This window comes from Chiloscyllium plagiosum, chromosome 26 (genome assembly GCF_004010195.1).
Source record: "Chiloscyllium plagiosum isolate BGI_BamShark_2017 chromosome 26, ASM401019v2, whole genome shotgun sequence".
Taxonomy (NCBI): domain Eukaryota; kingdom Metazoa; phylum Chordata; class Chondrichthyes; order Orectolobiformes; family Hemiscylliidae; genus Chiloscyllium; species Chiloscyllium plagiosum.
The window spans coordinates 32,546,519-32,573,707 of record NC_057735.1 but is presented as its reverse complement, the minus strand read 5'-3'; the positions used below and the strand labels follow the sequence as shown (position 1 = coordinate 32,573,707).

At 41.7% G+C, this 27,189-nt stretch overlaps 1 protein-coding gene across 2 annotated transcripts in view; it reads left to right on the top strand.

The window, feature by feature from the left end:
- The window catches only part of tnni1b (troponin I type 1b (skeletal, slow)), a 31,284-nt gene extending 5,625 nt beyond the window's left edge, over positions 1-25,659 (top strand). Inside the window, exons 2-9 of one of the 2 annotated variants that reach the window (XM_043716838.1) lie at positions 7,553-7,586; positions 7,700-7,706; positions 11,781-11,822; positions 13,558-13,689; positions 22,462-22,551; positions 23,163-23,339; positions 24,351-24,454; positions 25,423-25,659. In XM_043716838.1, the coding sequence (XP_043572773.1) occupies positions 7,573-7,586; positions 7,700-7,706; positions 11,781-11,822; positions 13,558-13,689; positions 22,462-22,551; positions 23,163-23,339; positions 24,351-24,454; positions 25,423-25,426 (570 nt within the window). In that variant the 5' untranslated portion in view covers positions 7,553-7,572 and the 3' untranslated portion in view covers positions 25,427-25,659. The remainder of the gene's footprint in view (positions 1-7,552; positions 7,587-7,699; positions 7,707-11,780; positions 11,823-13,557; positions 13,690-22,461; positions 22,552-23,162; positions 23,340-24,350; positions 24,455-25,422) is intronic. The other variant, XM_043716839.1, reaches the window with a different exon arrangement.
- The last annotated feature ends 1,530 nt before the right edge of the window (positions 25,660-27,189 follow it).

Here is a 27,189-nt window from a genome sequence, read left to right as displayed (position 1 = left end):
GAGCAGGGACAGATGGGGTTGGGGGCAGGTGGGGGCAGGGGCGGAGTGGGTGTGGACGGATTTGGGGGCAGGCGGGGACTCGCGCAAGGCATGCTGCTGGCTAGTCTCCTGAATGGGAAGCAGACTTCACAGAAATCCCTGAGCCCCAGAGGAAATCAATTAATCGAATAATCAATTATCTAAACGAAATAGTGCCTGCCCATCTCATTTGGATAATTAAGGTTCCTCTGTAACTCTTTGTTTGCTCATACTCTCTAGTTTCTCCTTTTTTGCTCTAAAACATTACATTTATTACTTTTGCCTCCTGAATGGGAAGCAGACTTCACAGAAATCCCTGAGCCCCAGAGGAAATCAATTAATCGAATAATCAATTATCTAAACGAAATTGTGCCTGCCCATCTCATTTGGATAATCAAGGTTCCTCTGTAACTCTTTGTTTGCTCATATTCTCTAGTTTCTCCTTTTTTGGTCTAAAACATTACATTTATTACTTTTGCTCTCATCTGACTTTCAACCATTTTGCTTTCTCTTGTTAGTATTTTTGTCTTGTTAATTTTCTCTTCCCTTGGAATTGACAGCAGATCAATCATCTCCTCAAGCCTGCTTGATCATTAAATGAGGTCATGGTTAATCTGGAACTAAACTCCTCTCTCACATCAGTTCTATATTATATTATATCCTTGCAAAAAATCTATGAAATTCAAATTTAAAATGTTTTATTGTGCTTGCACCTACTGAGTTTTATGGGGGATTTCCACCCATCTCCAAAATTTTACATGCCTAATATCTTTTCTTAATCAGCCTGGCAATGATTTTAAGATAATACCCTTGTCTTGTTGACATTTAACAAGAGAAAAATGTTTTCTCTATGTACTTTATCAATACATTTCAAAAATCTAAAGTAGCTCATTGAAATTGTCCCTAAATCTTCCATATTTTGGAAAATCCAGTTTTAATTTATATAATCCCAACTATCAATTTAACCCTGGGATCCTAGCAACATTCTGGTGAATCTGTGCTGCCGTCCTCTCAAGTCCAATATATCCACTGGTGAGGCACCGTTCCCAAACTTGTACATGGCACCTGAGATATGATCTCGCCAGGACTTTTCAAGCTTTTTTTATTCATTCATTGGATGTGGGCTGGACAGCATTTAGTGTCTGTCACTAGTTGCCCTTGAGAAGGTGGTGGTGAGCTGCGTTCTTGAGCCAGTGCAATCTACATGCTGTAGTTTGATCCACAATGCCCTTAGGAAGGGAGTTCTAGGATTTTGATGCAGCAACAGTGAAGGAACAGTGACATATCTCCAAGTTAGAATGATGAGTAGCTTGGAAAGGAACTTGCAGGTGGTGATATTCTTATGCATCTGCTGTATTTGTCCTTAAATGGAAGTGGTCATGGCTTTGGAAGGTGCTATCCAAGGATCTTTGGTGAATATTCTACAGTGTATTTTATAGATAGTACATACTGCTGCCAATGAGCATCAGTGATGGAGACTTCTGGATATGGTGCCAGTCAAATAGGTTGCTGTGTCCTGGATATTGTCAAGCTTCTTGAGTGTGTTGGAGCTGCACCCAAGCAGGCAAGTGGAGAATATTCAATCACTATCCTGACTTCTGCCTTGTAGATGGTGAACAAGCTTTGGGGAGTCTGAGGTGAGTTACTTGCTACTGTATTTCTAGCGTCTGACCTGCTGTTGTCACCCCTGTGTTTATGTGGTGAGTCCAGTTGAGTTTCTGGTCAATGGTAACCCCCAGGATGTTGATAGTAGGGGATTCAGTGATGGTAACAATAAATTGTTTGTTATTGGAGATGGTCATAGCCTGGCATTTGTGTGGCGTGAATGTCACATGGTACTTGTCAGCCTAAGCCTGGATATTGGCTAGACTTTGTTGCATTTGAAATGGACTGCTTCAGTATCTGAGGAGTCCTGGTGCTGAACATTGTGCAATCATGAGCAAACATTCCCACTGGTGACCTTATGATGGAGGAAACAGCAGTTCCTCTCTTTTATATTTTAGTCCTTTAGTTATAAAGGCTGACATTCCTTTTTTTATATAGTGGTTCTTTTCCCTATCTACCCTCTTTCCATTTTCCTTCTCTCTGGGGATAGGTTCACTGACTTGAAACGTTAACTCTAATTTCTCTTCACATCTCCTGCCAGACTTGCTGAGCTTTTCCAGCAACTTCTGTTTCTGTTCCTTCTCTCTCCTGTTTTCTCTCACTCCCCAGGTATATTTCAATGAGAAAGCAGAAGACATTGACAATCCCAACCTTTAGTGGGCAATACCTCTGTACTTCAGCATTCAGGCTGATGGCTGAGATACTCATCAACAGTAACCTTGAACACAGTGCAGATTTACAGTCACAAAGAAGATGCATAGATAAAGAGAGAGAGAGAGAGAGAGAGATCAGAATTAACATTTGAGAGGTCCGTTCAAAAGTCTGATAACAGCAGGGAAGAAGCTATTCTTGAAACTATTTGCACTTTGAATCAAACTTTTATATGTTTTGCCCAATGATAGAGGGTGGAAGAGCATATAACTGAGGTAGGAAGGGTCTTTGATTATGTTGATTGCTTTCCCGAGGCAGTGGGATGGTATCAGTGATGGGAGGCTGGTTTGTGTGATGGACTGGGCTGTGTTCATGACTCTCTGTAGTTCCTTGCAATCTTTGGGAAGAACAGTTACCATACAATGCTGTGAAATATCCAGATAGAATGCTTTCTATGGTGCATCTATAAAATATTGTAAGCATCTTTGCGGACATGCTGAATTTCCTTACCCTCCTGGGGAAGAAGAGACATTGTTGTGCAAACTTGTCTGTCGCATTGACATGGGTGGAGCAGGACAGATTGATGGTGATCATCACTCCCAGGAACTTGATGCTCTCAACTATCTCCACCTCAGCACCATTGATACAGAAAGTGATGTGCCCTCTACTCTGCTTCCATAAGTCAATGACCAGCTCCTTCATTTTGGCGATGTTGATGGAGAGATTATTGTCTTTACACCATGCCTCTAAGCACTCAATCTCTTTCCTGTATTCCATATCATCATTGTTTAAGATCTGCCCTACAACAGTGGTGTTGTCAGAAAACTTATAAATGGGGAATTGGGGTGGAATTTGGCCACACAGTGTGATTCTATAAAGCGTATATCAAGAGACTGAGTATGCAGCCTTGTGAGACATCTGGTGTTGAGGATGAACCTGAAGAAGGTGTTGTTGTCCAATCTTACTGACTGCTGTTGGTCAGGAAGTCAGGATCCAGTTACAGTTGGGGAGAGGAGACCTAGATCTTGGAGTCGAGAGATCAGTTTGTTTGGAATTATAGTGTTGAAGGCAGAACTGCAGTCAATAAATAGGAGCCTGACATAGATATCCTTGTTATCCAGATGGCTGTTCCAGCAATAAAGTTTCAACTTTGATCTCCAGCATCTGCAGACCTCACTTTCTCCGAGAGGAGACCTAGATCTTGGAGTCTAGAGATCAGTTTGTTTGGAATTATGGTGTTGAAGGCAGAACTGCAGTCAATAAATAGGAGCCTGACATAGATATCCTTGTTATCCAGATGTTCCAAGTGTGAGTATAGGGCCAGAGAGATGTTGCATCGGTAGGTGAATTGTAAAGGATCAAGACAATCTGGTAGGCTAGAGTTGGTGTGAGCCTTGATTAATTTCTCGAAGCTCTTCATAATTATGGAGGTCAGAGGAACCAGGTGGCAGTCAGTGAGGCATGCTGCATGACTTTTCTTTGGCACTGGGATGAAGGTGGTCTTCTTGAAGCAAGTGGGAACTTCAGATCTTAGTAAGGTTCAGGATTACTGTGAATACTTCCACCAGCTGGTCCTCACAGGACCTGAGTGCACTACTGTGGGTTCCATCTGCAGTTGTTTTCCATGGATTCACACTCAAAGGAGGAGGTCTTACTTCCATGCCTCATCCCTCTTAAAGGGCCAATTTCACCTCTCTTGTAATAATCTGCTTAAGGACAATTCAGTCTTGTGTTTTAACGCACTTGTTAATGCACCAGCTAAGATGTCAATAAAATCTGGACTGACATAGCCATCTACATGCTTTCATTTGATTCTCAGGATTGATGTTCCTCACATTGGCCATTCTTTGTACCATTTGAACACATATTTGAGTTTGGCTCCTCCATTCTCTCTGAAATCAAAGATAGAGTGTATGTATGAAAGATCTGTTACTGTGCTGCCTCTAAACAATTGTTCTTTACCACAATGATTTCCAGATATAGCATTTGTGCCCAACTGGGATTCTGCACATCTCAGGAGAAAGTGAGGAGTACAGATGCTGGGGATCAGAGTCAAAAAGAGTGATGCTGGAAAAGCACAGCCGATCAGGCATTATCTGAGGAGCAGGAGAGCCGACGTTTTGAGCATAAGCTCTTCATCAGGAATTGGGGGGTGGGCTGGAAGCCCAAGAAGGCTGAGAGCTAAATGGGAGGAAGGTTGGGCTGGGGGCAAGGTAACTGGGAATATGATAGGTAGATGAAGGTGAGGGCTGAAGGTGATAGTCAGAAACGAGGTTGGAGTGGATAGGTGGGAAGGGAGAAGAAGAAGTAGGACAGTTCCAGAAGGTGGTGCTGAGTTAAAGGTTTGGATCTGGGATAAGATGGGGGCAGAGGAAATAAGAAACAGTTGAAACCAACATTGATGCAGTCTGGTTGGAGGGTCCCAAGGTGGAAGATGAGGTGTTCTTCCTCCAGACATCAGGTAGTTAGGATTTAGCAGTGAAGGAGACCAAAGACTTGCATGTCCTTGGCAGAGTGGGAGGGGGAGTTGAAGTGTTCAGCCACAGGATGGGATGCCGATTGGTGTGTGTGTCCCAGAGATGTTGTCTGAACGTTCTGCAAGTTGGTGTCCTGTCTCCCCAGTGTAGAGGCTTCCTCCACCGCCAAACTCTAGCCACCCCACACCTCATCTTCCACCTTGGGACCCTCCAACCACACGGCATCAATGATGATTTCACCAGTTTCCTTACATCCCCTGCCCCTAGCTTATCCCAGATCCAACCCGCTAACTCGGCACTGCCCTCTTGAACTGTCCTACCTGTCTATCTCCCTTTCCACCTATCTGCTCCATCCTCCTCTCTGACCTATCACCATCACCTGCTACCTTCATCTACCTATCGCATTCCCAGCTATATTCCCCCCAGCCCCACCCCATTCCCATTTATCTCTCAGCTCCCTTGGGCAACACCCCCCATTCCTGATGAAGAGCTTATGCTCAAAATGTTGGCTGTCCTGCTCCTCGGAAGCTGCCGGAACGGCTGTGCTTTTCCAGCACCACACCTTTTGAGTCTGCACAGCTCAGTTGATAGTGCTCTTGCCTCTAAACCAGAAGGTCCTGACTTTAACTCCCACTCCAGGACTTGCTGTTAAATCATCCTGGCAAATCATTCTGTACTCAGCTAGAAAAGAGTTTGGAGAGGGCACACTGGCTATGTTCATTTATGAAGTGTGATTCACTAACTTAAAACCCAAGTAAGGCTCAGTGAAGAGCAAATATCTGCATTGGTATTTTTCTGGTGCACTCTCAGGAATGATCTGTTCCCTTAAGGATCATTAACCAGGAATTACACTCTCAACAGCTGTACAATGGAAGGCTGAGATGAAAGAATAAAAATGGCAGGATAAGAATGTTGTCATTTAGGATTACTAAAATGATCATTGTCATGATTGTTATCAGGTCACAAAAGAATATCTCAGAATATGAGTTTCCTGATTGGGGCTATCAATCTGATCTGATCAGGGACCCCTGGTTATCAGATAAGGAGTGTCAGAGGTCCTGTTCACTTTGAAAGCCGGAGAAAGCCAGACCGTTGCCAAGTACTTTACATGCGTAAATAAAGGGTGACTGGCTGACAGGATACCAGCCTCTGTGGAGTCATTTCAAACATATACTATTCGCCACTGAAATCAGGTCAAAGTGATTTTTTTAATAAACTAATTCATGCGATGTGGGTGTCACTGGTGAGACGAGCCCTTATTGCCTATCTATTATTGAGAAGGTCGTGGTGAGCTTTCTTTGTTGAACCACTGCAGTCCACAACACAGTCATTGGTCTGTGCAGCCTATTTGGTGAAGACACAGCCACATGGGAAGGAATTCTAGGATTTTGACCCAGCAACACAAGGAACAGTGATTTGTTCCAAGTTAAATTGATGAATGACTGAATGTTCTTTCTCATGTGTGTCACTGATAGTAAATGTTGTTCATGAGTAACTTAGAAATCTCAAACTCTCGGGTGGACAATTTGAGGTTTTACAATTTACCCATGCTTCTTCCTCATAGTTGTTAGCTTATAATCTATGGAGGATCATCCATGATTTCTGTCTCTGGTGTTTGGCACTCCACTTACACAATAAGCACAAGACCAGACCAATGACTGTGTTGTGGATGGTAGTGAGTATCAGAGAAAGGCATCAGATTGTATAAAGTTTAGGCTGAACAACATGGTGGATGGATAGCTGGGGATGAGATACTGTGCATAGCCTTTGCAGGTAAGGTTGGCATGAGGGAATATGATAGAATAGGCTGGGAAATTTAATAAAGGATATGTGGCTGTGGTAGCAAGTGTGCTTCAGGAAGCAGAGGTCCTTTGCAGTTCTGAGAAAGTGTGTCCCTCAGCTGAGGCAGGGCTGACTGGAGAGAGATAAGGTACCAGCGCATGGCTGTGAGTGTGGAGCAGAGGATCCGGAAGGAGACTGTACCTAGAGGTTTTGAATTTGTAGGCAGGTTTGGAGTTTTTGGCATTCGAATTGCCAGAACCTGTGTAAGTACAATGAATTTTCAAAAATAGAATATTTCTTAAATTTATTATTGCAATAATTGATTCCTGATGAAGGGCTTTTGCCCAAAACGTTGATTCTCCTGCTCCTCGGATGCTTCCTGACCTCCTGTGCTTTTCCAGCACCACAGTCTCGACTGAGAAATTTAATAGATAAGGGGAGGATGTGAAGAATGCATCAGAATGTAGATGGATATGCAGCAGTATTCACTTGGCTTTTATTGGTCTGGTTCAGTTAATAAAATGATCCTTGAACTGAATTCAAAAGCATGAAATAAAATGAAATTACAGCTTGCTGATTAGCAAAAGATAAAATTGGTTGGATAAGTGAATAATGTTATCTGTTGACATTTAAGCTATTCTATTCTTAGGGACTTAGCAGTTGAGATGTGAGATTCTCTTCCTGTGAGTCCCATCTCATTGATTGAACAGAACTCAAAAGTTTAACTTTAGCTTCAACTTACTGTAATGGTGGTGCTGATTTCTGGCACCAGTTCCATAAAAAGCCTCAGATACTTGATAAGGAGACCTGTGCTCTTCAGTCTGTTCCTGTTACGGTGATGCAAACACACCATTGACATTTACTCCTTATTTAAAATGAAAGGTTCCAAATCGTATAAAGTAATTTCACACTTCAGCTCAATGCCCTTTTTCAGTGGTTTATTTTAAGATAAATATCATACAATTAATAGTGAAGCAACAAGCTGGCTTGGTCTTAAAATATTTTGTTCTTTCCTACAGTTTAAAGCACTACATTCAAAATGCCCGAACCTGCGTAAGTTCAATGAATTTTCCTACATTGAATATTTCTAAAATTTATTATTGTAATAATAATTATATTCATATTGTAAAACTCATGTGCTATTTTATGTATTATTATTCCTGCAGGAGAGAGGTAGGAAAGCTAATCTCATTGGAATGTTCTGCATGCATTTAAACATTACCTTTATCCCAGTTTGCAGTTAACTCACAATTTACTACTAGTCTGCTGGTTGTAGTTCAAAAATTATCATGATGTCAAGTAAATAGTAAGGTCTGCCTAATCAACATTCATAAAACAAATAACATGAAGCAGCTGCTAATAATGCTGTCTTTCGATGTACCCGTCATGATTTGCTGAATTAACTCTGTGGAATTTCTATTTACTAAGGAGTGAGAAAAAAAGCAAACAATGTTAACAAAAAATGACTGACATTTTAATTGTGACACAATGCATTTTTTTTAAAGTCAACCAAATTTTCATGAATTAAGACAAACCCTAACAATTCCTTGATTTTCAGCTGCTACAATGCTTGTTGTGATGCAAATTGTGTTTATGTGAGAAAATATTTTATATTGCAGTTGCTTATAATGAAATTTATTGAAATAGCATACTCATCTGGTGTATTGGCCAGTTATTGCTCCGATATCTACATTACTAATTAGTTAGGCGAGGCCCCGCTGACTAATACACTGCTTTTTATTATGCAGCGATTGAATGTTTAATAACTTACATTACTCCAATAGGAGAGTTCCCCTTTCTATCTACAAAAAAGTAATTAGAAAGGAATTAATGTTTTCAATTGTGGGATCTACACCCTCCAACCAATGGTTTGTTTGTAAATAAAATTCACAAATATTAGTACTTCAGTCAAAATCAATGTCACATCCGATATATTCTGAGTTGGCCTGAAATGTACTCCTGCTCATCCCTTTTGTATCAGGACTAACCTAAATAATAATTGCAGTTGCAAAGTTAAATTACACTGACAGAGCTAATTTGAATTTCTTTTGTCTGAAGAGAGTTGTGATTTGGTACAAAGAATAAAGGTTATTCCCAATGATTTCAATTTTCTTTGTTATTCAAACAAAGAATTTTATTTTTTTGTGAATACTTGAGAATCAAAATATTAAAGAGAAAATGTTCAGAAGTAGTGTATTTCATGAGATCATGCAAGTCTGTAATTCTCATCTGGCACTTTTTTCCAATTTAAGGGCATATGTTCCCCAAAGAGGTCTCATTGAAGTGCAATGATCCTAAGGATATAGACAGCAATATAAAAGATAGTCAAGAATTTCTGGATTACTGTGGTATTAGGAAGATAAATTTAAGTGTACATCCCTTTAAACTGAAGCCAGTTTTATATTGATTCTGTTTTAGCACAGATTCTGGAGGATTCTGCTTCTAAATCCAATTTCTATCCCAGAAGCAGACCCATGAGATATAATTTTGCTGGATTATGATAAATGAATTTAGTTCTGTAATTGCTGAGTGCTTACTCACTTGTGCTAGTCTTCCACAATTGGAACAAAGACAGCACCAGAATAAAAAGGAGCTACAAAGGGCTCTTGTAATGCAGTGGTAGTGTCCCTGACTCTGAGTGATGTGGTCTGAGTTTAAATCCCACCTACACCAGATGGGTGTCATCATAAATCTGAACAGATTTATTAAAAATGTCTACAAATGCAGGTCTGAATCACAAATTTGCCTTCTAGAAGGATCCTGTAGAACTACCTCTGGGCCAAAGGACCTAAGTCCAATCTGCCCGAGAGCTGCTTCACCCAGCTTCCACCATAAGCATGTGAAAGAAGCCTCTCCCTACAGACAATCGCTGCATATACACAGGATCTGCTGAGAGGAAGAGAAATGCGACAGACATCTAAAAATGCTGAAAGGTGCCCTCAGAAGAATGGGATATGATGCTCAATTCATTGATCACCAGTTCCGACATGTGACAGCAAAAAGCCAGAACAACCTCCTCAGAAGACAGACACAAGACACAACCGAGTCCTCTTCATCATCAAGGACTCCCTGGAGCAGCGAAACTACACCATGTTCTTCGCAGCCTTCAACATGTCATCGACAACGAACATCTCGCCCCTCCACTTTTTGCCTTCAAACAACCATCAAACCTTAAACAGACCATTGGTTGCAACAAACTTCTCAGCATCAACCACAACACCACATAACCCTGCCACGGCAACCACTTGCAAGACATGTCAGATCATCGACATGGATACTACCATCACATGTGGGAACACCACCCACCATGTACACGGCAGACACTCATGTGACTTGGCCAATGTTGTCTACCTCATACATTGAAGGCAAGGATGCCCTGAGGCATGGGGAGTCCATGCAGATGCTACGACAATGGAGGAATGGACACAGCACAATAATCGCCAGATGGGAATGTTCCCACCCATTTGGGGAACACTTCAGCGGTCAAGGACATTCAGCCTCCGATCTACGGATAAGCATCCTCCAAGACGTTTGAGATACACAACAACGCAGAATCACCCAGCATAAACTGATAGCCACGATCTGTACCCATGAAGATGATCTCAACCGTAACCTTGGATTCATGTTTAGATTACATTACAGTGTGGAAACAGGCCCTTTGGCCCAACAAGTCCACACCGACCCACCGAAGCGCAACCCACCCATATCCCTACATTTACCCCTTGCCTAACACTCCGGGCCATTTAGCATGGCCAATTCACCTGACCTGCACATCTTTGGACTGTGGGAGAAAACCGGAGCACCCGGAGGAAACCCACGCAGACATGGGGAGAACGTGCAAACTCCACACAGTCAGTCGCCTGAGGCGGGAATTGAACCCGGATCTCTGGCGCTGTGAGGCAGCAGTGCTAACCACTGTGCCACTGTGCCACCCACATGTTGTGCTACATGTAACCCCACCATACTATTCTGTAAAAGTTTCCTTACTATCCTGTTTGGACACCATCACCTTGATAATTTGTTTTGATCTCTCTACCTTAATTAGTTTGTACAGTTTTTGATTACTTGTTACTTTGGTTAGACCCTTGACATGCAACTCTTATATCTATCATGTTATTCCAGCTTATTTGATTTGTCTCCAGCAACATCTTATTTTTAATTTTTTTTGTAATTATCTCTCTGCCTCAATAAGTTGGATTATAGGTCATCCCTTCATTTGCTATTCAGCTGTTGACACTTTACTCACTCGGTCTGACACTATTGACCACCTGCAGAGACTTCTTATTTAGCCTCTCGACCCTCCACTCACACCATGTGTGCGATCATTTGATCTCTCTGCCTATAAGTTCTGTGCCTGTGTGCTTCTCTTCACTCCACCTGATGAAGGAGTGGTGCTCCAAAAGCTTTGTGATTTCAAACAAACCTATTGGACGAGAACCTGGTGTCATGTAACCTCTGACCTTCACAACATGTCCAGATAGGTTGAATAAAATAGTGAAGAGCAGCTTCAATCTTCTGAAACATCGCCATCTAGAGGTGTGGGTCAATACTGGCCATCACCCTTTTGCACTTTATTGCACTTTGTGTATGAAATGTTTGATGTGTCACCACTCCTGCAACGCGCCATTCTGCAAGCAGTGTCTCTTCACCAATTTGAAAAGGTTCACCAAGAGTTCATCAAACAAGTGAAAAATGTACAAAACTAATCGAAATGAAGAGAAATTATTGTGAGTACCATTTCCTCTGAACTGTACGGTTGCTCCAGGGTTCCGCGTACTGCGCAAACAGTGCAGCATTGTTTGATAGGTCTGGAAGTCACTGTCACACGTGTTCCTTGGAAGGGCACACAGCCAGAAGGAAAGTTCGAGGGGGGAACACTGGATGAAAGAGAAGAGAATGAGTGAGAAACAAAACAAAACTGTAAGACTAAATAATTTTCAAAAAGAATGCAAAAAGAAAGTCAGAAGTCACACAACATTAGGTTATAGTCCAATAGGTTTATTTAAAATCACAAGCTTTGGAAGTGCTGATCCTTCGTCTGACTTCTGACCTTGTCCATCTCAGCCCAACACTGGCGTCTCCACATCATGGCTAACAAGCTTGAAACAAATATTGCAGATTTATTTTGACACGTACAAATTACAAGACAACATTACGACAGAGTTTCAGGCGTCAGAATATGGAAGTAGCTGGCAAAGAACATGATGTACAGCAATAAATTAACCTACTTATTTATGTTTCTTTTAGAGAAAGTCAAAGATCACAGCATCTCGTAAGCTCCTGCTTAAGGTAAACTTTTGGAATTTATAATTTATCAATTTTAATCAACTTCTACTGTACTTCAGCAATTTTCAATGGCTGCTTGCTTCCAGTTAAGTTCCAGCAGTACGAATATTGTTACCATGCAGAAAATGAAATTTTCCACAGTGACATTTCTTTCTATGCCTTGATAGGCCAAGGCTAGTGGAATGAGAAGGAGCAGTGTTGCAGATCTCTCACTGAAAGCCTCCCACATCATCCCTGGGAAATGCTTTAATAACTCAAATGCTCCATCTAGTGTTCATCCTGAGAACTGATGTAGGTCAGGAGCATTATAAAGGATTTGAAATTCAGGTTGCTCCCAAACATGAGCCTTAAAATCTGGCAGCACCAATATGCCTTTGGGCCGAAGGTACAGTAGGACATGTGCTTGTCTTCAGATATTGCTATTGACCAATCTACCATACAGCCTTAAATACCTCCAATAATTTGAGAGGAGAGAGCACAAAGTAATGCAGAGATGGTTAGGCTGCAGAAGGAAGAATTCAACGAAAGTGGGCAGAGACAATGTGGGAGAGGCAGTAGACTGGAATGTCAAGGTTCAGGGTGGGTCTGGGGATGGGAGGGGCACTAGAGGATTTGGAAAGCACCTAGAAGAAAGGTAGAGAAGTGACAGGTTGTAAAACCTGGTCCTAGTTAAAGGCAATGGCAGCACTGAAGGAAAATGGTGACTTTGGTGATGAGGATGGCAACCACTTTAAAGGATTGAGCAGCAAATCTCAAGATCTGTAAGTCATCATTTTGGAGATACAGATCTGAAGGGAGGTTGGGGGCTGTACACACAACACCTGGAATGTGGCACTGAGCTAGCATAGAGAGATTTTGTGGCAGTGAGTGTCACTCCCTTGAATCCCAGCACTCCTTTGTTATGCAAACAAATATTAATGACTTTACCCCAGCAGTGAAGGGAAGCTGGCCTCAGTGTGAATACTAATGGGATCTGATGGGAAAGTCAATTATATCAATGGAGCACGATTGAATTACCTACAGTGTGGAAACAGGCCCTTCGGCCCAACAAGTCCACACCGACCCTCCGCAGAATAACCCACCCAGACCCATTTCCCTGAGACTAATGCAGCTAACACTATGGGCAATTTAGTACGGCCAATTCACCTGGCCTGCACATCTTTGGACTGTGGGAGGCAACCCACGCAGACACAGGGAGAATGTGCAAACTCCAAACAGAAAATCGCCCGATGCTGGAATTGAACCTGGGTCCCTGGTGCTGTGAGGCAGCAGTGCTAACCACTGGGCCACCATGCCGCCCCTTTCCAGAGTCAGTTCTTGTTGTTTGGATCTCATATTATCTCTTTTTCCCATAGTCACAGTCACAAAACTTGGATTCACCATGAAATGAGCTTTGACCCTAACTGTCCTTAACAACTGCATATCTGCCCCACTTTACCACTGGGTGCCTATTCAACCAGCAGCCAATCTATTGGAATTCAGCATGTATTTTAGAGTAAGAGACATTCTCGTATATCCCAGAGGATACATCATAAATTCCATTCTGTTACATTGGAACTACGATCCTTTGCACCATTAAATAAGCCAACTCTTTGAATGCAAATACTTCTAGATAACAGAGTACTGCCTTACTGTTGGGCAATCTCTATGTAAAAGCTATGTCAATATGATCAATTATCGAAATAAGAAACATTTAAGGTATGGCAAAAGTTTAACAAACCTACAATATGGTCTCTAGAGCTTGCTGCTGGCTAAAGCAACTGAAGAATTAGCTCAAGAAACAGCAGAAAAAAATGAAGAAAAAGAAAGATTTCTTGGTGAACGAGTCCCACCAATAAGATTAGCTGGCCTGTCTTCTACTCAGCTGCAGGTAAACTTTTACAAAAAAAGGCATCCAATTTCTTCTTTTTATTGTAAATCATAATTTTTATCTTGTATCATGGTTTTCATTTAAATGTACAAAACTGAAAATTGTAGGGCCTTGTGCTCAGGTACAGAAACAGTACACCTTCTGGTTGGGTAAAGGCACTGCTGAGTTGTCATGAGTTTGGAGAATAGTCTTTGTTCGAGAGAAAGCTCTGTCTTCCTCCTATTCTAAGCTCTTCTGCATCTCCAGATTCCATCATCACAACATTGATATTTATACCCTCTGCAGCCTTGGCTATAAAGTCAGCATTCATTCCTTTATTCCCTCCAGCTTCCTCTCCCCCTTTCAGACACTCCTGGAAGCATAGCTGTCTGATACAACTTTGAGCCTGTGTCTGAGGAATTGACTCACACCCGATGCCACTAGAATTAACGGACACTGAAAATGTGTGCTGACTCCCTAGCTCCATTTTCATGGAGGTGGACTGGGGATGTAGTAAGTAGCAGGCTGGTAGCAGGCTTATTAAGAACCACTTAAGACCAATTAAGGGTTGTCAACTGGAATTTTTTTTTTGCCAGCCCCCAGGTTCTTGCAGGAAGCAGCCAGTCAGGAGGTGACATTCCTGCAGCAGTCAAGGAATCCACTGCTTCAGAAAAGTTTAAAGGTGCTCTTTGTTTACAGAGAAAAATGTAAATGGGAACAGAGAAAAATTATAGACTTCTCAATAAGGTGTAACATTTTCAAACTAGAATATGGTTTAGTCAGAGAAAGTTCATTTCTATTCATTGATTTCTAACTGATATTCTTCCTGTAGAGTGAGAAATCACAACCAGCTCTCTCTAGCTTTTCATGTTTAACTAAGAAAATGCAAATGCCAAAAGTTGTTGCTCATTACACAGTGGAAGGAAGTATTGCCATCACCAGAAAAGAACAAATTACAGCCTATGTCTAACTCCAGAAAATATAAAGGTGAATATCGCTCTAATACCCACATTGCACATTGCAAGAACATATCCTGGTAGCAAAGATGTGTAAGTTAGGTAAATTGGCCATGCTAAATTGCCCATTGTGCTTCCAGGATTTGAAAGTTAGGTGCATGAGTCAGGGGAAATGTAAAGTAATAGGGTAGGGGAATGGGTGTGGGTGGGTTACTCTTCGGCAGGTCGGTGTGGACCTGTTGGGCCGAATGGCATGGTTACACACTGTAGGGGATCTATGATTCTATAATCCTGGTTGTCTTCTAATTGTAACTAGAGAAGCTTGACCAAAGGTCATTAATTCAATTTGAAACTGAATTCAATGAGGGATGTCACACCAATTACTACGGATGATTATTTTTCTGCATGAAAATAACTTAAACTTTGAACTTTCCAAACTTCCTATTCTCACGAGCTAAAAGTGTATTCCTCCACTATGTCCCCAGAGATGGAATTTCAATGTTAGTTTGGCTCCATTCTATGCTTTGGCACATTTCCCTAGAATCTCCAGCATGAAACATTCACCTTTTCAGGGGTTTTCAGACCTCCTGACTCCAGTATAGCAGAAGGGCACATTCTTTAAAAACCCAGAAAGTTTTCTCCTGCCATATTGCTTTAGAGAAATAAAGTAATTGGTGCGCAGAGCCCATGGTTGGAATATGACCCTCACTCCATTCTAAGATTGATTTGCACTGAGGTAGCTGGTCACAATGCTTAAACGGTCTACATATTAGATTGCAACTGCAGGTTTTAAAGTATGATTGATTGTATTTTGTAAGAAAAATCAGGATTCTGATCAGGAGGAGCAGAATTGTTTTTGTCTCTCACAGATGTGCATGGGTATTTGGAACTCCCTACCTCAAAAGGCAGAGGAATCACAGTCTTTGAATATTTTCAAGTCAGTGGTAGATAAATTCTTTATAAGCACAAGGTGAAAGGTTGTCCAGAGGAGGGGGGAGTTGAGAGTGTAGTGCTGGAAAGGCACAGCAGGTCAGGCAATGTCTGAGGAGCAGGAGAATCGACGTTTCGGGCATAAGCCCTTCATCAGGAATCAGGAGGGGGTGTTTGGAGTGATCAGGTTAACCATGGCTGAAATAGTGCAGGGGACCGAGAGGCCTCCTCCTGTTCCTAAGTCATATGAACATGGTGGGAGTGCTGCACCTTATTTCACATTCAAGGTACACAGACTGCTGCAAGTCTTCCAGCACCATCCTCATCGACCTGCCCCTGTCTGAGCACCCTCCGCCCAGCCCCACTCCCCCCACCATCCTTCTGATGACACTGGCTCATGCAAGCACAGAAAATGTAACATCTGTCCCTTTATTTTCTACCCTCCCTTTATTGAGACCTTAAGGTGTCCTTCCAGATGAAACAATGATTTAAGCTCACTGCCTAGTTGGTTCTACATTACAGATTCCAAATACAGACTGGAGGACTGTGGAAGCATAAGACCATCAATATAGGTGCAGAATCAGACCATTAAGTCCTTCGAGACTGCTAGTAGGAGAGTCCAGCACCTGAGTGCGTAGCCTCAGACTGAACCCTTTAGAACTGAGAGGAGGAGGAATTTCTTCAGCTAGAGGATGATGAATCTGTGGAACTCATTGCCCCAGAAAGCTGAAGAGGCCAAGTCATTAAGTGTGTTGGCAATAGATGGGTCCTTGATTGGTAACGGGATCAAGGGTAATGGGGAGAAGAAGGGAGAATGGGGTTGAGAAATGTATCAGAGCTGATAATGTGTTGCTGGAAAAGCGCAGCAGGTCAGGCAGCATCCAAGGATCAGGAGAATCGACGTTTCGGGCTTGAGCCCTTCTTCAGGAATGAGGAAAGTGTGCCCAGCAGGCTAAGATAAAAGGTAGGGAGGAGGGACTTGAGGGAGAGGCGTTGGAAATGCGATAGGTGGAAGGAGGTCAAGGTGAGGGTGATAGGCCGGAGTGGGGGTGGGGGGCGGAAAGGTCAGGAAGAAGATTGCAGGTTAGGAAGGCGGTGCTGAGTTCTTGCAATAGTCCTGATCAATGTCAGATAATCATTTCTCCAATATGTCTACCCTAATCTTAATTAATATTTAAGATGGAAACTCATCATTTGATAAGAACATTAATCATAAAAAAATGCCAAAAAGTACATTTGACAGTCGTTTTAATATCTAGTATTACAATTCTTATAAACTATCTCTCAGCTTCTGAAAACTTAAAAGATCGAACTACAAAAAAATAATTTGAAAGCTTGAAACAAAGGTGGCGATACAAAGGTATACACAGCCCGGAGAGATCATCGACTCTGGACCCCATGACATCTCATAGCATCAAGTCAAAAAGGGTAAAGAAATCTCCTGCTGACTACGACATACTGTCCTTCTCCAGCTGCTGACTCTATACTCCTCCAAGCTGAGCAACGCTTAGAGGAAGCGCTAATGGTGGCAAGGGCACAGAATGTACTCTGGGTGCAGGACTCAATGCCCATCACAGAGTGTGGCTGGACAGCACCAGTACTGACTGAGCTGGTCAACTTAAAAAGTCAGAGAGGTTTACAACAGTGAAACAGCCCAATTTGTCCACACCGCCCAGGTTTCACAACTAATCTGGTCCCATTTGCCGGTGTCTGGTCCATATCTCTCCATACCTATCCCATCCATGTAGCTGTCCAAATGTTTCTAAAAATGGCAATTGTATTTGCCTCCACCATTATCTCTGGCAGCCTTTTCCAGGCACTCACCACTTTTTGTGAAACTCTCCCCTCCAGACCCTTTTGTATCCTTCCCCTCTCACCTTTAACCTATGCCCTCTAGTTTTAGACTCGCTTACCTTGGAGAAAATCTGTTGACTACCGACATTATCTATGCCTCGCATGACTTTCTAGACCTCTAGGAGGTTATCCTCAGTCTCCTGCATTCCAGGAAGAAAGGTCCCAGCTCAAACCTTCTAGCCCAGGTAACATCCTGGTAAATCTTTTCTGCACGCTTTCTTGTTTAATAATATTCTTTCTATAATCGGGCGACCAGAACTGCATGCAGTACTCCAAAAGCAGCCTTACCAATACCTTGTACAGCTGCAACAAGATGTCCCATCTCCGATACTCACTGCTCTGACTGATTCAAGCCTTCTTCACAACCCTGTCTACCGTGACTCTACTTTCAAGGAACCATGAACCTGTACCACTAGATCTCTTTGTTCTATAACACTCCCCAGGACCCTGCCATTGACTGTATATGTCCAAGACTTTGCTGCTTGTCTGGGTCTGCAGTAGGTGTGACAGAACCAACAAGGAAGGGAAAAAAAAACATACTTGACCTCATGACAAACAAAAATATAAATTGCTGGAGAAACGTAACATCCGTGAAAAGAGAGAGTTAAGGCTTTGAGTCCAGTGACTCTTCATCAGAAACTGCCTACAGTTCTCTATCTACAAGGTGCAAATTACAAGTGTGATACATGGGAGCACCATCTGTAAATTCCCCTCAAAGCCACTCACCATCCTGACTTGGATATATTGCCATTCCCTCAGTGCTATTCGGTCAAAATCCTGAAATTTTCTTGCAAACAACATGACTGGTCTATCCACAGTTGTTTCTGCTATAACGCACATTTCTTCAATGCAAACTGACTATAACGCTATTGAAGAATTTAAACCATGACTTGTACAATGCAAATATTTCTTACCTGTATTGGGGATTCTGGCCCCATTGATTTAAATGGTGCTGCCAATACACTACTTTTTTTAATAGTGCAGGAGAGCATCCAAACACAACCATCACATTATATCAAGACAGACAGTACAACATATGGACTGCAGCAGTTCAAGGAGGCAGCTCACCCCCCCCCCGCCTTCTCAAGTACAACGAGGGATGGGCCCACTCCACCAAGGACATGCAGGTCCTTGCACCCCTCCATCGCCAGACAATAGCAACACGACGGCTGGAGGAAGAGAGCCTCATCTTCTGCCTAGGAACCCTTCAACCACAAGGGATGAACTCAGATTTCTACAGTTTCCTCACTTCATTTCACTTCCCCCTTGTCTCAGTCAAATCCCTCAAACTCAGCACCGCCTTCCTAACCTGCAATCTTCTTCCTGACCTCACCGCCCCCACCCCCACTCCGACCTATCACCTTCACTTTAACCTCCTTCCACCTATCGTATTTCCAATGCCCCTCCCCCAACTCCCTCCTCCCTACCTTTTATCTTAGCCTGCTGCACACACTTTCCTCATTCCTGAAGACGGGCTCATGCCCGAAACGTCGATTCGCCTGCTGCTTGGATGCTGCCTGACCTGCTGCGCTTTTCCAGCAACACATTTTCAGCTCTGATCTACAGCATCTGCAGTCCTCAGTTTCTCCTTGAGAAATGTATCAACCATGATTACATCACAGGGCAGAGTCGATGGGCCAAATACCTAATACTACTCCTACATTTATGATCTTATGATTCCGCAATCCTCCAGTCTGTGTTTGGTCTCTACAATGTGGAAGCAACCAGGTTGTGACCTTGAATCACTGTTTCATCTGGAAGGACTCTTTAAGGCCTTCAACAGAGAGAGGGCAGGAGTTAAAAGCACAAATGTTGCATCTGCTATGCTCCTATCCATGAGCAAGTGTCATCAGAAGGGGATGGACTGTTGGGGGTGATTACGGAATGGACAATGCTATCATTGAAGCAATGCTTCCTTCAGGAAATAGTAGTGGTATGTTGGAGGGGGCAGAAATGCTGGCAGGTGCTCCATTGACTATAGAGGCTGATGGAATGGAAGCTGAGGACAAGGGCAATACTCTCACAGATCAAGCAGGGACAAAGGTACTGAGTCAGAAGTCTATGAACTGGGGTAGATCGAACTGAGGGCCCTATCAAACAGAGTTTGTTTGAGTCCTCAACGAAAGTAAATGAAAGACACGACCAAAGCATTGGTATGGAAGGTTGCATCATCGGAGCAGTTCCAATGGAAATTATTAGCTTAGCAAATGATGGGTGCAGACTAAAGTGAATGTTTCTTTCTATCGGATTGTCAGTGCTAATTTGATGTTCTCCCTTTTCTGTGAGCAACCACAGCAGCAAAGCCTTTATGTGATCTGCAATATGTGGGAACAGGGGATATCTCAGTTATCTGGATAGTTGTTTGTGATGTGGAATGATGTCTACAATCTGGGTTTAATTCCCATGAAGATCCTGTCTTCTCATTCTTGCCCCTTTCTGAGGTGTGGTGACCCACAGACTACTCTCTCTTTCTCTCTCGCTCTTTTTTCCTTCTGTTGCGAGAACAACCCTCTGAAAGTATAGCACCTTTTCAACAGAATGTTTTACCTTTAATCTAAATATGCAAGAGCCACTTTTCAGTTTCTTGAATAGAAAGCCTTGACTGATATCTCAAAGCTAGACAGTTGTGATCATAGTCTCAGCTGACATTTCAGTGCAGTAGTGAGGGTATGCTAAGCAGTCTTTTGGGTGTGATAGCAAACAGCCATACTGCCATCCTCTGTGGCTGACTTTCACAATGTTTTCATCTCTAGACAATTAAGTGAGTTTCTAGATCTATGCCATCATACAGTATACAGCATGGAAACAGACGCTTCTACCTAAACAGTCCATGCTGACCATAATCCCATACTAAACTAGTTCCACCTGCCTGCGTTTGACTATATCTCTAAACATTTCTTTTTCATGTGCTTATTGAAATGCCTTTTAAACATTGTAACTATGGGACTTTACTATCTGTAAGATAGGTGTTGCATTTATCTCCATTACAGTAATGACTGTGCTTCTGCAGTTTTTCATTATCTGTGTGGCACAAGGCTGTTATATACATTATACAAATAGAAGCTATCTTCCTTAAGGCAATATGATTAAACCTAAAATTCAGAACAGTTTCTGCAACAAACATCGCAAGACATTTAATCCTGGACTAGAAGATGATTAGCATATGTGATTGGTTGGTGCCATCAAATTGAAATTGGTGTGGGTTGGAACAGTATTTATGTAAATTCAATTTTGCAGTCGCAACGATTGTAGTTTGGGTTTTACATTGAGCTAAGTTTCATTGTTCATTAAAGCAAGACATCATTTGTTATTCATTATTAAGGGAGTGACTTCATATAAACTAATTATAATCATCAGGGACAATTCTCACTGCCTTATTTTATTGAGGGGAGAAGAGCTAGTCATTTTGAAGAAATCAAACAAACAAATAAGATGGAGCTTTATTTCATTAATATGTATGAGATTCCTGTCTAAATAGTTCCATAGAGATCAGTAATAAAATAATTTAATACTGCTTGAATGTCAGGATGAACATTCAACTCCATTTTTGAGTGTAAGTCAAATCCAATATATGCCCAGTGTGGGAGGGGATGATCCATTATTGTTCATTCTGCATTTGTGGGTGATTAAAAATGGCAGCTATTTGAGAGTCCACAGTCTTCCTAGTTATCTTGACATTAATATTTAAAAGAGGATGTTAAATATAAAAGCGATATCCACAACAGCAGGAGGCTTCATGTGGGGGAACCTGTGACCTACCTTGGTCAGAAGGCCTGCCAAATCAAATGTCAGGGATCCAAGGAGCTGTTCATGGGCTTTCTGCTGGATTTCCAGAGCCAGATCAGACCTGGAGATGCCAGCCAACTGGAGGCTAGCACCTCCAGAACTTGGCAGTGAGATGGAGGTTGTGGTTGCTATCAAGATACCACCACCTGATCCTCAGATAGAGAGGAGCGCCGGGCTGTTAGAAAAGCCCCCTGCCCCTGCAACCCTGATGTCACAACTTCTTCCCTCAGTCAGTTCCCTTAATCTTATGCAAATCAAAGAATCCACATCCCTATCAACCTTCACCAGCTTGCTTGTTCTGGTTTATCGGTTAGGGAGGCTGGCTCTTTCTCATCCTGCCTGGTGTTGAAGTAATTGCAGCTCATGTGAGTCGAGGCCCATCAAAGGTTGTTAATATGCTTAGTTGGTTGAATGGCTGGTTTGCAATGCAGAGTATCACTAACAACAAAGGTTCAATTCCTGCTGTCACATGTACATCCTGCATTCTCATCCTTACAACTCACCTGAGGTATGGTGACTGTTTGGTTAAACTCACCACAAGTTGTCTCTCCCTAATAAGATTGGTGAGATACCTCCACAGAGTCACCAAGTCACCCTTTATTTTGACATGAATGGTCCTTGGCTTTAGTGCTGCCTCATTCAGATTCAGGTATCAGAGTATCAGCATCTCTGAAACTCCCCTTTCTGTATGTCAACCAGCGCTCCCTGATTGAGCCAGATGTATAGTGCCATTCAGAGAATTCATATTCTATGAAGTCCAGCTGGCTTGGCCCATTACAATCACTGCAATTGGCGTATGGGTATATGGCAACTTTGAATTAACAACCTAAGGGCCTTAGTTGGCTGTCGGTTGAGATGGTCAACTATGGGCATTCTCAGCAGCAATTAAGTTCTGAAGTGGTAGAAAAGGGTGGTATCTCTCTGAAACCAATCTGCACATAAGGCCAAAGTCCCAACTGATTTTTGTGAGGAAAACCTCTGTCCAACTGCTACATTTAGTTCCTTTATTGTCTGGTAATGTGGCTATTACTCTGAAGGACATATTTTCCTGAATGTAAAGGAAATCTATCTATTTAGGGTGTCCAATTGTTGAAGGTTAAAAGTTATTTAATGATATTGACTATACCGGCATGAGTAGTGAATCTGGAAAGAGATATTTATGTATAGCAAATTTGAAATATTGATTTGTTAAATAGTTTTAAACTTTTAATACATTTATTTATTACATTCTATAACAAAAACAAATTTGTTACCTTCAAAACTAAAGGATCTCTGCCAGGAACTCCATGAGAAGGTACATGTAGTGGATGAGGAGCGATATGATATTGAAGCCAAGGTGATACACAATACAAGAGAGGTATGTAATCAGTGGCCTGTTAGCTTCTCCTTCTCTCCAATGGACAGTGTTAATGCAGCTAGGCTTCCTGTCTAGAGATGACTGATAGACAGTGGCATCCATTTCTACGGCATAACCATCTTGAATTGCCAATCTGCATTCCTGAGAAAGACTGGAGCTGTGACTGTGGCTGAATCTTTGTCAAAATCTGTTCTATGAATAAAAATTTGTTAAAACTAAAGAAACCCTTTGGAGGGATATTTAACCTTATTTGATAGGTAGAGTTTTGTTTTGTTGAGACTAAGTATGGCATTAGGGCTAAAGCAGGAGGTATTTCTACGCAGTTGCATTGTGTTTCTCATGTCCTCTTCTTAGCTCATTGCATATGTGTGCAAGGTACAATTCCCAATTTTATGGGAAGGTGGGTTGGCCATTCTGTCTGACCAGGACCTTCCAGTTTCCAAATTTTGAGTGCCACTTATTATCAAAGTTAAATCACGCTCGGCCACAACATTGTGACTAATGCTGGTCTCAAAACAAAAAACACGGCCATTATTGTATGACTACTATTGGTTAACATGTCTTGCATTTTCAATGGATTTTACTGATCTTTTTTATCTCTGATCTTTAAGATTAAGGACTTGAATCTGAAAGTTTTTGATCTCAGAGGGAAGTTCAAGCGCCCGACCCTTCGTCGGGTTCGTGTGTCAGCTGATGCTATGCTAAGGGCCTTGCTGGGATCTAAACACAAAGTATCCATGGATCTGAGAGCTAACCTGAAGTCAGTCAAAAAAGAAGATTCAGAAAAGGTATGAAAGTGTACAGCAGCCATAGAAAATTCCATTCTCTTGCTATGCAAGGACATAGTAGGTCTCAGCTTCAAAGCAGCTCATCAGTTTAACATACGTCCATTTTCTTACCCTTTTACTACTGGCCAGGGTTGAATGTTGCTGATAGAATATCTCAATGACATATTTTCTTCTGTAAATGAGATGCTTTGTGGGCAAAGAAAGGAGAAACCTCGAGTATGAATCTTGGCCAATTCTGGGAGTTAAACTCAAAGCTCTTTGGTTTTAAATCCAGAGTCTTAATTCTGGAGAGAATTGAATCTTAGTACACAGACAGCCATTGATGATAAATTTTGAAATAAGTAATGATTATATAAGAGACATATAGAAAAATGTTCCTGAGTGTTACTTACAAAAATATAGCACGTTATAATGTCAGGTGGTTTAAATTTAATGTTTGAATCGGTTAGCTGTCCTTTCTGTACCCAACAATGCATTGATCAGCATCAAATGGCCAAGATTATAATATATATTAGAAATAAAAATACAAACATACAGCCTCCAGAGCTTAAAAACAGTCAAAAATGAAGATTCAGAAAAGCTTCAGTCTTCTGAAATATCTTCAATACTTATTCTCAATCAACATCACTCCAAAAAAGATTTGGTCATTTTTTTTATGTGAGAGTTTGCTATCTGCAAATTGGCTACCCACTTCCCTACGCTACAACAATGGTTGCACTTTAGAAGTACTTAATTGACTGTAAAGCATTTTAGCACAACCTGAGATTCTAAAAGGAGCTGTATAAATGCAAGTCATTCCTTTTTAAAGGTAGCCAATGATTTCACCAACCTTTAAGCCTGATACTCCATAGAAGTAGCACAGAAGTACCTTATCTGAGCTGTCTTTTTAAAATGGGACTATAAAGAACAAAAAATGAACTCTGCTGTAGCTTGACTTTATGAATGATAATTCTTCAGGTTGCACAGATTGATAAGGCACTACTGCTGACATGTATTGTCTCTAACTCTTAGGAACGCCCTGTTGGAGTTAGCGACTGGCGTAAAAATGTGGAGGCAATGTCTGGAATGGAAGGCAGAAAGAAAATGTTTGATGCTGCTAAAACTGGTTCTGGCCAGTAAGTATGAGAAGAGCTTTGCTTTATCCTTCAGCAATATATATTATTCGTTGACAGGACTATGAATAGTAAAACCAGACATTTTCCCAGAAAGTTAGCTCTTCCACATAATTTTCATTTCATTCGAAATTCCTGTCAAAATATTGCAGCAGTGCAACAATGCCCTTGTTCATTATCCAGGCATTGTATGGATGGTTGTTTGCAGCAATTCAAAATAAATATGCAAATTGTAGCTGGAACAAACTGTGGAGAAATTTTATTATTCCCTGCTGTGCACCATTTCAACTAAAATTGCAAGATTTTTTTATGTTACATGTTTTACATTTCCCTTCGGTCCCTTTTCATGTCAAAATGAAATATCAGTAAAACTGTAAAATCTGTTGTCATATGTCAAGTTGATTCTACTGCTGTATTTGTAAGTCTCCATTTTATAGGCATTCAGCCTCATGGTGATGGGTCCCTAAAATGAGTTACTGATGGGGATGGGGGGGGGGGGAATTATCGGCTTGACCCTTCAGGTGGTCCAACCACAGGTAATATCTTGCATTTGAACTTTCTATGGAGACAGAAGGTCCTATTGACTGCACTGCTGGACCTCCACCACCTCTCCCACCCATCTGCCATCCTCTGCATCCCCACCCCCCACCCCCTCACCAGTGCCTCCACAGTCCTGATAACCAGACTCACATCATGTCCCCCACTATTGCAGCTCCAGTATATGAAGGCAGCAAAAAGATTATTCTTCCAACGGAGTGAGCTGACTGTGGAGGTCCAAAAACCAATATTTAATGATCCTGAGTTCTCTAGGTTAGGGTGAGGGCTGCCTCCATAACTTCAAAACTGAAGTCAAAAGTGGGCCGACACAAAATCTATTCCTAAACATTGAACGTTGTGACAATAATATTCTCTAGAAATTACGCAGTAAATTTTTCTTATTCTCACACATCTTAATTATACATAACTTCCAGATGACTTCGCTTCAAGGAATTCAAGAAATTGCAACCTTTCACTGCCTTATTGATGTGCATTTCTCTGCATTTGAGGATGTCCAGAATTGCTTGAAGAAAATATGCTTTGCACAGGAAAGAAGAATGAGGAATATTATTTTAAGGCAGACAAAATAAGGAAATGAGCTAACTAATAGAGTGCTCCGGTTTTCTGCATTTGATGTAAATTGAGATAAAATAAAATGAAATGAAACCCCAGAGGACAATGTAAATCCCAGACATTTACTTTGAATCCGTCATTAAAACTTGTTTAGTCTACTGGTATTTCATGAAAAGGAAAATAAGTTTGACAACATTTGGTGGTGTGTGTAGCAACATTTAATGAAGAGCAGCAGAAGTGCTGAACAGAGAGGACACAAGCTCAGCCTGAACCTTCAAAAAATGCTCTGGTAAGAATTCATGTATGATAATGGGGAGAGTTTCAATGTTACTGTGAGCAGACAGCATTACAGCAAATTGCTTAGCAACAGCTAAAAGTCACCATCACCTTCTCAAAGGCAATAAATGCTGGCCCAGCCAGCAATACACACATCTCTTGAACGAATTTTTAAAAATGAACAGATGGCAATGGTGATTTGTTGTTGTGGAAAGCAAGATAGTAAATCTGAACTTTTCCTGCTGGAATCATGCTTGTGGCTGTTCTCCATAGAAACATATACGACAAAACAAGAGGTCCTGTGCCCCATTCTTTTGTCACCTCTCAAAAAAGACTTATTCAGTCTAATTAATGTTCCCGCTTTTAATTCGAGAAGTTATGGCACTTTATGAGCATGTCCAAGTGAATATTAAATGTTTTGAGGGTTTTTGTTTCTGTCACACTATCAGGCAGTGTATTCCAGACCCACATCTTCATCTGTGGCTAAAATAACTCTTCAATTCCTGTCTGCCTTTATACCATTTTCTTCAAATGTATGCTTGTGGTTATTGATTTCTCAGTTCATAGAAGAAAGGTTCCTTTTATCAATTTGATAGGCACCCTTTGTCATTTTATAAATCTCCCTCACCTCCTCCCTTTCAAACAAAACAAGCTCAACCTGTCCAATTTCCTTTATCGGTAAAGTTCTCCAATCCTGGCAACGTGCTCATAATCTTCTCATGACTCCCTTTAATATGGTCATAGCATTGCAAATATTGCAACTGTATTACAGTTTCCAGAACTATATGCAGTGTTCTGTATGCTCTATTTTAACTCGTGCCTTACACAATCTTTTTCTTTTCTTTTATGGGATGTGAAGGTCACTAGTGAGGGGGCAGCATTTATTACCCATCCCTCATTGCTCCGGAGAAGGTAGTGGGTGAGATGCCTTCTTAAACGTGCATTCCCCCCATAATACATTTGCACCCCTTGTGCTATTATCAAGAAGGGAGTTCCGGGATTTTGCCCAAGTGACATGGAGACATCGGCAGTAGAGTTCTAGGCAGGGTTGGAAGGGAACTTGCAAATGATGGTTTTCTCATGTATCTGCTGTCCTTGGAGTACAGCACGGAAATAGACCCTTCGGTCCAACTTGTCCATGCCAACCAGATATCTCAACCCAATCTAGTCCTACCTGCCAGCACCCAGCCAATATCCCTCGAAACCCTTCCTATTCATATACCCATCCAGACACCTTTTAGATGTTGCAATTGTACTAGCCTCCACCACCTCCTCTGACAGGTCATTCTATACACATACCACCCTCTGTGTGAAAATGTTGCCCCTCAGATCTCTTTTGTATCTTTCCCTTC